Source organism: Opisthocomus hoazin, chromosome Z (assembly GCF_030867145.1).
Source record: "Opisthocomus hoazin isolate bOpiHoa1 chromosome Z, bOpiHoa1.hap1, whole genome shotgun sequence".
In the NCBI taxonomy this organism is placed as follows: domain Eukaryota; kingdom Metazoa; phylum Chordata; class Aves; order Opisthocomiformes; family Opisthocomidae; genus Opisthocomus; species Opisthocomus hoazin.
Window position 1 is genome coordinate 70,894,834 of NC_134454.1, and position 13,046 is coordinate 70,907,879.

Genomic DNA, 13,046 nt, shown 5'->3' on the forward strand with positions numbered 1-13,046 from the left:
AGCACTCAGAACATTTGCAGATCTCAATATAAAGAGTTAGAAAGCAGCACTGAACAGCTGAAAAATAGGTTAGCGTATGGTATCTGCTGTTGAGAAATAGCTTCTGTGAAGAGCTGATGTATGTGATCAGTGATGTTGGTGTGGATATACGAAAGTTAATTTTGGCCTTTGCCATGGGGCTTCTGACCAAATGCAAGAAACTTCTGAGCATGTGCGCACATGCTGAATGAGTCCTTCAGCTCCCTCATTTCTGAGGCATCCATAACATCCCTTCTTCAGACACCCTTGTCTGGACAAACAACCAAACATGTTTGTCCTTGTCTGGACAAACAACCAAACATTTTGGAGGTTGTTTCTGATTTTTTCGCTAGGAAGTGAAAGTAATTGAAGTTCTTAGGTGTTTGGGTGTTTTTTGGTTTTTTTTGGCTGACAATTTGTAGTATGCTGAAGTATTTACATTAACATAATGTATGAGAGACAGAAGGTTCTACTGTCCTGAGAGCTTCTGTAATGTATGCTAGCAATCCTTGCATTTAATTTAAAGCCGTTCCATTAGAACAGTGAGTGCATGAAGGATGTGTTTATTTAGAAACCATACATCATTATAGGTATAATTTGCTAAAATTTCCACAGAGTCTGTGGTCATTTTTTTTTCTGGGGTGAGAATGGGGAAGAGAAGTAGGATATTTTTTAAGATAATCACTATCCTGGCATTATTTGCTATGCTTACTTTTGTGTTTCAGTATGCTTATGGGTAGTGATGCTATGAAATGACTGTATCCTCATATTGCCACAAGAGGGCCGTATTTTCCTAGAATTAGTTTGTTTTTAAAAGCCACATTAAAACTCTTTTTTTTTTTTTAATTGCTCACTAACCAGAGTATTAAAATGGCCGTGAATATACAGTGTCTGGTAGGCTATGTAGCATTCAAGGAGATACTGATAAGTTGAATGCTCGAAGTAGAGCAGGATGGATTATTTCCCAGCTGGTGGGGTCATGAACCTTTTTTTTGGACTATGCCTGTGAAATGTGTTCTGCATGTGCAAAATTAGTGTGGTGCTACATCCTGGAAGTTCAGATACAGTGTTCATGGTGCTCTTCAAGGAGGACTTGATCCCAGATGTGGAAAATAAGACACTTGTACAGTATTTGCAGTATTCTGAGCGTCCGCTTCCATACAGCCCTTTTCAGCTCTTGGATCTTCTGTCATTCCTCAAAGATTGTGTTGCAGGTCATGGAGCACCTCAAGCGTGTATAGTACTTTAAAAAGCATTGTGTGTTAGTGTGTGCTGGAACAATAGAAATAAACACTGGCTTTATAGAAGATAAAAGCTCATTTTTTCCTGTAGTAACAGAAAAAGTTTTGAAACTGTAGGACATCTAATGAGTCAGTTATAATAACATGTTTGCATAGTCCTTTCGTATGTTTTTGTGTATTCTGTATGTGACTTTTTATTTTCTGTGTAGAATAGTCTGAATCAAGTGCTACTGATATGAGTTAAAGGGTCTCAGCAGAAAACCAGTGACACTGATGTGCTTATTTGGTGCCACTCAGTAAGTTTGCCTTTGCTATTAGTTCTCATCCTGTGTATTCCTAGGTGGCATCTTCTATTGAACTGTGATAGTAGTGATTACATTACAGAGAAATACATGTATGAATGGAGAAAATAGCTATTTCCTGGTTGTGAGATATTTTCTATTATAAAGCATAACACAACTTCCTTTTCAAACTTTTTTCCTAATTAGAAAACATAGAATTTCATTTTAGTATCTCTTTTTCCATGGCACATATTTTGTCACACAATGTAGACTGAAATCTTCCCTCTGTTGAAGTGTTGTGGCAAAAATCCCAGAGGCTTTAAAAGGTTTTATTCCAGGGTTTTTATTAAAAAGTAAAATTAATACTTAGGGAAAAATCTGTGATTGCTGAATTTTGGTTTTGGCAGAAGTAAAATGCCCTTTGTCAAGGATCATGTTTCCTCTTCAACCATTTGATGTGATGTTCTTACCAGATACTTGTTAAGTGTACTAAGACCTTAGGAGGACAGGAAAGGACCATGCAGTATGCGTTTTGAATCTCAAGCTGAGGTTTTTAGAGGCTCAGGCTCTGAAGATTGTATACTGTATAAACTCTGCATGGAAAGAATTGGGATTGATGTATTGAATAATTAGGAATCTAATTTCATGTTGAGATAAATACCTGTTGTTCTTCATTAGTACTTTTGACTGTAATTCCAAAGAAATACAGCAAAGTTGAAGAGTAAAATGGGCTGTTGCTTGTCGTTTCCAAACAAGAAATTATCCAGTGAGATACAGATGAAGCTCAGATAGCAGTCCTTTCTGCTTGAAAGAAGGAACTTGCAGTTTGTGCATATTTTAAGCTAACAAAAAAAGGCACTTAGAGTCATAGAATCATAGGTTGGAAAAGACCGCTAAGATCATCAAGTCCAGCTGTCAACCCAACACCATCATGCCTACTAAACCATATTCTGAAGTGCCAAATCTACACATTTTTTAAACACCTGCAGGGATGGTGACTCAACCACCTCCCTGGGCAGCCTGTTCCAATGCCTGACCACTCTTTCAGTAAAGGATTTTTTCCTAATATCTAATCTAAATATCCCCTGACACAACTTGAGGCCATTGCCTCTCGTCCTATCGCTAGTTACTTGGGAGAAGAGACCAACACCTGCCTCACTACAACCTCCTTGCAGGTAGTTGTAGAGAGTGATAAGGTTCCCCCTCAGCCTTCTCTTCTCCAGACTAAACAGCCTCAGCTCCCTCAGCCGCTTCTCATAAAACTTGTTCTCCAGACCTGTCACCAGCCTTATTGCCCTTCTCTGGACATGCTGCAGCACCTCAATGTCTTTCTTGTAGTGAGGAGCCCAAAACTGAACATAGTACTCGAGGTGCGGCTTCACCAGTGCCGAATACAGGTGCACGATCACCTCCCTACTCCTGCTGGCCACATCATTCTAGATACGAGCCAGGATGCCGTTGGCCTTCTTGGTCACCTGGGCACACTGCTGGCTCATGTTCAGCCGACTGTCAACCAGCACCCCAAGATCCTTTTCTGCTGGGCAGCTTTCCAGGCACTCTTCCCCAAGACTGTAGTGTTGCATGGCGTTGTTTTGACCCAAGTGCAGGACCCGGCACTTGGCCTTGTTGAAACTCATATAGCTGCCCTCAGCCCATCGATGCAATCTGTCCAGATGCCTCTGCAAAGCCTTCCTACCCTCAAGCAGATGGACACTCCAGCTCAGCTTGGTGTCATCTGCAAACTTACTGAGAGAGCACTCAATCCCCTCATCCAGGTCATTGGTAAAGATGTTAAACAAGACTGGACCCAAAACCGGGCCCTGGGGAACACTGCTCGTGACCGGCCACCAGCTGGATTTAACTCCATTCACCACCGCTCTCTGGGCTCGGCCATTCAGCCAGTTCTTTATCCAGCAAAGAGTACGCCCATCCAAACCATGGGCAGCTAGTTTCTCCAGGAGGATGCTGTGGGGAACAGTGTCAAAGGCCTTACTAAAGTCCGGGTAGACAACATCCGCAGCCTTTCCCTTGTCCACTAGGTGAGTCACCTGGTCATAGAAGATCAGGTTGGTCAAGCAGGACCTGCCTTTCATGAACCCATGCTGGCTGGGCCTGATGCCCTGGTTGTCCTTCACATGCCCAGTGAGTGCACTCAAGATGAATCGCTCCATAATCTTCCCTGGCACCGAGGTCACTCTGACAAGCCTGTAGTTCCTGGGATCCTCCTTCCGGCCCTTCTTGTAGATGGGTGTTAGAATGGCGATCCTCCAGTTATCTTGGACCTCCTCTGTTAGCCAGGACTTGCTGACAGATGATGGAGAGTCTGTGAAAATCGAGGTTGTTAGAGGTTGTGAGTAATACTAAAATTAAGTAGTGGGGTTTATACCATCTTTCCAAATGCTAGTTAGGTATTTTGTCTGGAAGCATGACCTTGCAAAGTGCTAAGCAGCTGTTGGATGTGTTGATTCCTTCATCTCCCACTAGACTGAGCACCTCTGTGGGTTGTTTGTGCACTAAACAGAGCCTTTGGTACATGTTGTTGGAAGGAAATAATGCAACTACAAGAAATGTTCCATTTGTATTAGAGATTATGCTGTGTGCTCAGGCTCTTTTCTGCTGCTGAAAGTAGAGCGTATTCAATGCCTTGCCTACTGTGAGGTACATGACACTAGTATTCATGTGTATGTGTTGGAAAGGAGCTCCTTGACTCAGTTATCAAAATACAATTTTTTTTGGTATTTGTAAGAGTTTGAATAGTGCCTGACAGAGCACTCGTGCTGCTGTATCTAGAACTCAAAACTGGTCTAGGGTGTGTTTGCTTTTATTATTTTGTGGTCTTGTTTTTTGAGAACCATTTGCCAGCATTAACTATTCCAGTCCATGATCAGAGATTTGGATGGGCAGGAAAGAAACCTGTCATAGCTGGTAGTGTTGCACAGCACAAATCTTTATTCTTTCTTTTTCTTTAAGGTTCCACCCCCCCCCCCCCCCTCGATTTTCTTTTGTATGTGTTTATTATTTTTTTATTTTTACTTTTTTAGGTCTGGGTGGGTTCAGTCACAGAAATAACTATTGATGACCTCTGTGCAGAAGACAAGGACTCTTCACCGTCAGAACTGGTCTATTCCATTACCCCACCTAGCAATGGGCACTTGGCTCTGAAGTATTCTCCAAATAAGAGCATCCTTAGTTTTACCCAGGCTCATATAATTGAAGGGCAGCTGGTATTTGTACACAATGGTATGTGGGTTAAAAAATACCACCTCTGTTAGCAAAATACTGCTCCTATTCAGTATATTTGTGTTTGTAATCCTTTGAAGATCTTCTTGTAAAGTCACAAAAATCTCAAAGCACTGGTTGTGTGGTACATGATCTCACAAACTAAACAGGAAAGGGTCTGATGTCTACTAAAATGTGCGCTCAGCAAGAAAGCTGGGGTGTGTTAGTGGTTCAGCAGCCTTCTTTGTGAATGCAGGTTTGCAGTAGGGGAATGTTGCCATGCAGCTTTCAGAGATATGAAATCCATTTTTTTGACCATTGTCACGGAGAATCTCGTGAAGCCTTTCTGTCTTGCAGAGCTGTTTGTGGACCAACGGTCTCTCAGATACCTGCCACAGTATAGTTTTATTCCTGAGCAGCTCTGGACAGTGAAGTTATGGTTTGTCTGGGTGATGTCAAACTCTCTTTAAGGATGTGAAGGAATTCAGCTTTAACCATTGACTTTTTTGTGCCAGTGGCCAGAGCTGGAGATTGGGTTGTTTGTGTTCCTGCTACAGAGAGAATGTGTGGGCAAAAAAAAAGAATTCAGGGCAGCTTCATGCATCCTTGAGTGGCTGTGCTGGGAAGCCACAGGAATGAAGATCCCAGTGGGGTTCCAGCCAGCGGAAAATGTGGGGCTTCTATAGTGCGATAGCTGCTTTTCTTCTGCTCCAGCTCTATTATCATGTTACCTCAGCTGAAATAAGAAAGGAGGTGCTGAAGAAGGAATAAACCAGTTTTGGGGAAGGACACGGAAGAGGTACAGCACTCTCTTGCTGGCCCTAAGGCAGGCTGTAATTATTTCCAGTGCTCCCTTGGGTGCAGCAGTCACTCCAGAACTGTGCTGTGTCTTCATGAGCTTTGGTGCAGGTTAAACTGCTTTGACTTCTGATGCACTGTCTTGCAGAGTGCATATGTGTTGCTGAAATTGTTTTACAAGCAGCTGGTGGTAAGCTGTAAGCATCCTGCTCAAATAATTTGGTCAGGAAATGAAAGGTCAAGAGCATAGCAAAAGTGAGCCAAGCTGTTTAAATTGTTCCGAGGGAGGCTTTGACATGTAAAAACTCCTATGGTGGTAGGACAGTGCTGTTCTCAGTGTGAGGAAATGAGTCCACTCTGTGTTCCAGAAAGGCCAAATGCACATCTGTAGCCCTAGGAAGTGAATCTTGATTAATAAAAGTAAAAAGAACAGCAAATTTCATTTTCCAGTGAGTGGGAGTGTGGGTTGTATGGTAAATTTGAAGTGTAAAATTGCCCAGGTCGTATGTTGGCTCTTGCAGCTGCTCTGGCTCTGCCATCCACTCAGCCTCATGGCCTCCAGTGTTTCAGAAAGCACTTTCAACATTCTGCTTCTTTTCCTGCCTCAGTCTGATTTACTTTCCCCCTTCAGTTTGGACTGTTGCTAGAGGTGTACTTGTTACTCTCATCTTCTAGCTTCCAGCCTTGTCCTGGGGCCTTTCCGTATCTGGTTGCTGTCATTTGGCTTTTTACCCCATTTCTCTTCAGCTACTCTGTCCCTTATCTTAAAGTATTCTAGTGTGTGCTGTCTTCTTTGGCTTCTCTTGGGAAATACCCCCACTTCATGTTCTCCAGAGCTTGGCGTCTACTCTTCCTGCTCACTCTAGCCCTTTCAAGGGGAAGAGCAGCATCTTCTTGGCTGAGGCAGCTCTTCCATCCCCTGGCTGTTCCTCACAGCACCACAGGTGTTTTACATCCGTATATGACAGTGACTCTCCATCCTCAGGGTCTGTTGTGCTGCCAAAGAAAGTACTACCAAACTTTGTTTTTATGCCTCTAACATTAGACTTCATAAATTTTTCCCCTCATCTTTGCTCAGTCTTGTGAGATACATTGTGCTGCTGCTACGAGTAGCAAATCTCCCTCTTTGTTCTTATGTTTTCCTGTTCTGTGTGTTTCCTCTGTAATCCTGGATTGTTCTGTCACCTGCATAAATGCAGAACCAGAACATATCTTTCCTTTTCTGTACTCCTCTTTCAGGGTGAGATTTCCTTGCCTTTCCCACCCTCACTTCACTCCGGGATGCTCCCATCCTGCTTTTGCAGTATGGGGTCTGCACTTAAACCCTGCCAGTGTTTTCCTTAGGGCAATACTGAATTGAACTGTTGTTGATTCTGAAGGCTCAGTGTCTGTTCAATGCAGTTTTTACAATCCTCTTTCTGGTGTCCCTTTTATCACTTCCGATCAGATATGCCTTTAAAAATTAATTGCTAGAAAATAATACATATTCCATCCAAGCAGCACTTTAGGTTTTAGTTTTGTTCCTGACTCTGCCAATGACAAAATGTCTGTGTCAATTGGGCAGTTGACCTGTGTTAGCAAAAAAAGAAAGTGAGGCTAAGTAAGCCATTTTTTTTTTCAACCTGGGGCACATAGTAGATTCCTCAATGTGTTTTTACATGTGCAACCACCTGTGCATATTTATCAAGAGAAAACATCAGAGTATAAAAGCTTTTAAAATAAAAACAGCATGACCTGATCTTCCAGAGCTGCTTCAGTGCCTGGCTGGATATAGGAGCATCACCTAGGGGAACTAGTAACTATAATCTCAGCACTCACATCTGATTCTTCTGCTATGGTGATTTATAATTAGGCGAGGAGCGCTAATCTTAAAGTACATGGCACTCTGTCACTTTCAGGATACATATGCAGGTAGCAATATGTTATGGCTAAATTGAGCAAAGCAAGTGAAAGAGCAGTGGTAACTGTTTGCAACAGTTAATGTTTCAATTTTTCAGTCTCTCTTTCTACCTAATTAAATAATCTGGGGAGTCTCTACTTAAAGCAGTAAGTCAGTTCCGAGAGATGTATTTTTACAGGAATCCACTCAGAGTCCTGGAGGTATTTTGCCATCACTTGTGCCAAAGTACATACAGATAAAGAAAAAAAATGTGCATTTATTAGGAGTACACATAACCTCTGAAATTGTTTAAGCTGTGACAACATACACTTATCAGCAAAGCTGAAACGGAGTGAAGATGCAAGGAAAACAACCGGAGAGTTGATGCGGTCCTTTGAATATAAATCAAAATGAAAGAACATTCTAGTTGGTTTTCTCCCCAAATTCCTTCTTTGCCAAAATGTGACTCTTTAAGTGCGTTGGTCCCTCCAAAGATAGAAAAGCAGTAGGAAATCTGGGAGTCATTGTCTTCCCAAGTTTAACTTCAGATGCACTGGGGTTAGTGAAGAAAGAAAGGAAGGGGCACTCTGCTGATTCACATCTCAGGGATGTTTGGCCTTCATTGTAAGCAGCAGTCAGGAGGTCTTTCTTGGGAAGGTATTCCCTGCATTATTAATTTATTTAATTCTAATTAAGATACAAAGGTACTGATCAATAATTGCTTCAGGATGACTTTGGATATATTTCATTGTAGCCAAGAGCAAAAGGTGTCCAGTGTGTGCTTGTGTGTTTTGGATGTGACAGACAGAATAATATAAGAATAAACTTACATTTTTGTTTTCTACAGGAGCAATGTCTGGAGGCTTCAACTTTCAGGTGACAGACGGTTTGAACTTTGCACCTCGACAGATTTTTAGCATCACAGCTCGGATGCTAGTCATTAGCCTTGAAGTGAACAAAGGACTCGGAATCTTTCCAGGTCTGTTTTTAAAGATTATCATGATTTTGTCCACTTGAAAATATCGCATAATATACAGTTATTTGTCAGGTAGCTAGCTGGCTGAACTATAGAAAGCTGTACCTGGGAACATCTATCTGATTTTTAAAAGAACAGTTATGTTATCTTAACGTACTGCTTCATTGTTTTATAGTCTTTACCTTTTTGATATGCACACGTGCTTGGAGTCATGGAAATAGGCAGTGAAATACGTCAGCACAGTGTGACAATAAGACTGTCTGCTTCAGCTCTGAGCATTCCCTATTCAGATTTGTTTAAAAGTCATATATTGTATTCCTGTATTTAGAGGTATCTTAGCTGGTTGTGATTTTGCCTGGTAAAAGCAGAGTGAAGCTTGTGTCCATGGGATTCTGAATAGCACATGTAAGCTTGCCAGATTGCTAGTTTGCTTTCGTACTGTTTGATCTGAGTTGTGGAGAGCAGCACAGACTCACTGATGAATCAGAAGGACTGAAAACCTCAATTCGTATTTGTGCATTTGGAACTAGCTGTATCAGCAGCTCAGTATTTTTTTTAATGAAATCCTACTCCTGCAGAAGTTGATGTGTTAACAGAGTCTCGCCAGAGCTATTTACTGCTTTGTATTGGCAATACATAGGCTCGCAATGAAAGCCACTTAAACACAGGCAACAAAAAATGAGATTGTAGCAGCATGATCTTCTAGTTCAGTCAATATAAATGGGATTCACATAAATCCACTTACGAAGCTTAATAATCTGCTATTTTGGTGTGTAAGATTGCCTCAGGCACAGGGGTTTACAAGAATTCTATCTCAAGCAAAGGTAATTGTAGGAAAAGTATGCCTCATACTTCCATAGAAGGCAAAATCTCTAGGCTGTCAATCAGTTCTCCAGTTTGCAAAATACAATATTTCTTTCAGCACTGCAAGATGTATTCTTGTAAGCCTAGAGATTTTTCTGAATTCTTGCTTACTTCGGATTAGCAAAATTCCTTTCTGGTGTTAAAAAGTATTACTAGCTTTTTCACCTTTTCTCTTTATGAGATTTTTGAAAGACGTTCTGGAGCTGAATGGGTTTCAGCTGTACTTGCTCATCATGAAATGACTGTTAGAACAATGATGGTGCCAAATGGCTAGTAACACGTAAAACCAAGAACGTCTCCTGTTTCATTTTGTAGTACTGCAGGAAAAGTTTAGTTTTGAGACAGCTTGAAGAATCTTCTCTCTAGGGAAGTAAAATCCCTCTTGTGCCTGGGTTTGAATGAGGAGCCAACCAAGAGCTTGTGGCTCAGGATTAAAGACAGGGCAGGGACAGGTGATGTTATCGTGGGCATCTGCTACCGGCCACTGGACCAGGAGGACCGAGCAGATGAGGCCCTCAGTAGGCAGACAGGAACAGCCTCGTGTTCACAACCCCTGGTCCTCGTGGGCACTTCAACCACCCTGATATCTGTTGGAGTGACAGCAGGGCATAAATAATCCAGGAGGTTCCTGGAATGCATTGATGGTAACTTCCTTCTCCAAGTGATAGAGGAGCCCATGAGGAGGCATGCTATGCTGGACCTTGTTCTCACCAGCAAGGAGATGCTGGTGGGGAATGTCAAGCTCAAGGGCAGCCTTGGCTGCAGTGACCATGAAAGGGTGAAGTTCAAGATCCTTACAGCAGTGAGGAGGCCACACAGCAAGCTCACAGCCCTGGACTTCAGGAGAGCAGACTTTGGCCTCTTTGGGGATCTGCTGGGTAGAGTACCATGGGATAAAGCCCTGGAGGGAAGAGGGGCCCAAGAAAACTGGTGAATATTCAGGGATCACCTCCTCCAAGCTCAGTAGCAATGCATCCCAACAAAGAGGAAGTCAGGCAAAAACACCAGGAGGCCTACATGGATGAACAAGGAGCTCCTGGGTAAACACAAACACAAAAAGGAAGCTACCAGAGGGTGGAAGCAAGGAGAGGTAGCCTGGGAGGAATGCAGAGAAATTGTCCGAGCAGCCAGGGATCAGGCTGAGAAAGCTAGAGCTCTGATGGAATTAAATCTGGCCAGAGATGCCAAGGGCAACAAGAAAAGCTTCTGAAGGTGCATCAGCGATAAAAGTAAGACTACGGAAAGTGTGGGCCCTCTCGGGAAGGAAACAGGAGAGCTGGTTACCTGGGATATGGAGAAGGCTGAGGTACTCAGTTTTTTGCCTCAGTCTTCACCGGCAAGTGTTCCAGCCACACGACCCAAGTCACAGATGGCAAAGGCAGGGACTGGGAGAATGAAGAACTGCCCACTGTAGGAGAAGATCAGGTTCGAGACCGTCTAAGGATCCTGAAGGTGCATGAGTCCATGCGACCTGATGAGATGCATCTACGGGTCCTGAGGGAACTGGCAGATGAAGTTGCTAAGCCACTGCCCATCATATCTGAAAAGTCGTGGCAGTCCAGTCATAACCCCGATTTTTAAAAAGGGAAAAAAAGAAGACCTGGGGAACTACAGGCCAGTCAGTCTCACCTCTGTGCCTGGCAAGATCATGGAGCAGATCCTCCTGAAAACTGTGCTAAGGCACATGGAAAATAAGGAGGTGATTGGTGACAGGCAGCATGGCTTCACTAAGGACAAATTGTGCTTGACAGATTTGGTGGCTTTCCACGATGGGGTTACTGCATTGGTGGATAAGGGAGGAGCAACTGATGTAATCTACCTGGCCTTGAGCAAAGCATCTGACACTGTCCCGCATGACATCCTTGTCTCTAAATCAGAGAGACGTGGATCTGATGGATGGACCACGCAGTGGATAAGGAGCTGACTGGATGGTTGCACTCAAAGAATTGTGGCCAATGACTTGATGTCCAAGTGGAGACCAGTGATGAGTGGCATTCCTCAGGGATCGGTACTGGGACCAGTGCTGTTTAACATCTTTGTTGGTGCCATAGACAGTGGGACTGAGTGCACCCTCGGCAGGTTCGCTGATGACACCAAGCTGTGTGCTGCAGTCGACACGCTGGAGGGGAGGGATGCCATCCAGAGGGACCTTGACAGGCTTGAAAGGTGGGCCTGTGTGAACCTCATGAAGTTCAACAAGGCCACGTGTAACCGTATCCTGGGCTACATCAAGAGAAGCGTGGCCAGCAGGTTTAGGGAGGGGATTCTGCCCCTCTGCTCTGCTCTGGTGAGAGCCCACCTGGAGTCCTGCATCCAGCTCTGGAGCCCTCAGCACAGGAAAGACATGGACCTGTTGGAGTGGGTCCAGAGGAGGGCCACGAAAATAATCAGAGGGCTGGAGCACCTCTGCTGTGAGGAAAGGCTATGAGAGTTGGGGCTGTTCAGCCTGGGGAAGAGAAGGCTCCAGGGAGACCGTATTGCGGCCTTTCAGTACCTGAAGGGGCCTAGAAGAAAGCTGGAGAGGGACTTTTTGCAAGGGCATGTAATGATAAGACAAGGGGTGACAGCTTTAAACTGAAAGAGGGTAGATTTAGATTAGATACAAGAAACAAATTCATTACTGTGATGGTGGTGAGGCACTGGCACAGGCTGCTCAGAGAAGCTGTGGCTGCCCCCTCCCTGGAAGTGTTGAAGGCCAGGTTGGATGGGGCTCTGAGCACCCTGGTCTAGTGGAGGGTGTCCCTGACCGTGGCAGGGGACTTGGAACTAGATGATCTTTAAGGTCCCTTCCAACCCAAACCATTCTATGATTCCATGATAAAAAAATTGAATATATTGTGATGAATTTGCTGTGTCTTCATGACTGGGTGTAAATTACTCTGTCAAGAATATTATTCTGCAATTTTGTAGGAGCTTGTACTGCTCTCTTCTTCTGTGTTGCATATAGCAGATTGGTTTATACAATCTATGTGGGTTTTTTCTGAGCAACAGAAGTTTGTTTTATTCAGCGTGCTTAGTAAATTGACTGCTAGATACATGATTTGCTCCTTATGTATGCTAGATACCTACAGTATGAGGATTTGCTCTCTTCAGGAAAGCAGTTGCTCAAAAAAGGAGTGAGCTGAGTTGCTCTTTGAGAAGGAGAGGCAGCCTGTCTTGTAGGTATACGGAAGCAGGGCTGTCTAAGCAGTCTTTGGATGATATGATTCATAACTCTTCAGCAGTGATGGGCAGAATGCTCATGCCAAAGCCCTTTCCAAATCTTAAATGTAGGCAGTAAAAGTAGATACCAAAATTACAGATACCAATGATGGCCTTACGCTGTTGTGTTGTACTTGTATGGATTAGCTTGGCTGTACTCTGCATCACACATCCTTGTTGTGTGTCTTCCTCCCGTCCCTGTTCCTTTCCCCTGTTTTTGGATGGGGTTGGTTTTGCAACCTTTCTGTTCCCGTGTGTGGGAACTAGCAGTGTTCTCACTTCCTTTCCTTCACCCAGTCTGTTTGCTGGCCAATAACCTTCCTCTGCCTTTTGAGATGTCAGACCACAGCAGAACTGTGGGTGCGGGAAAAGGTTCTCAAGTCTCAGGAGAGAAGTGGGTGAAGGAGAAGATTATGTTTGGGGGAGGATCCCTTTTTACAGGAAAGCGTGAGAGACTTTGTTGTCTGTGGCCCTAGACTATATTTCAGCCTGTGCTGTGCAATGAGTGAGATCAGGTCTGTTAGGAACAAACGGGGGCTTGGTGCCACATGTCCTCTGTTCATGTGTCC

General features: G+C 43.7%; 1 protein-coding gene across 1 annotated transcript in view; it reads left to right on the forward strand.

The window, feature by feature from the left end:
- The window catches only part of LOC104337785 (chondroitin sulfate proteoglycan 4-like), a 46,633-nt gene that overhangs the window by 21,760 nt on the left and 11,827 nt on the right, over positions 1-13,046 (forward strand). The window contains exons 6-7 of the mRNA XM_075411148.1: positions 4,582-4,780; positions 8,284-8,415. Coding sequence (XP_075267263.1) covers positions 4,582-4,780; positions 8,284-8,415 — 331 coding nt within the window. The remainder of the gene's footprint in view (positions 1-4,581; positions 4,781-8,283; positions 8,416-13,046) is intronic.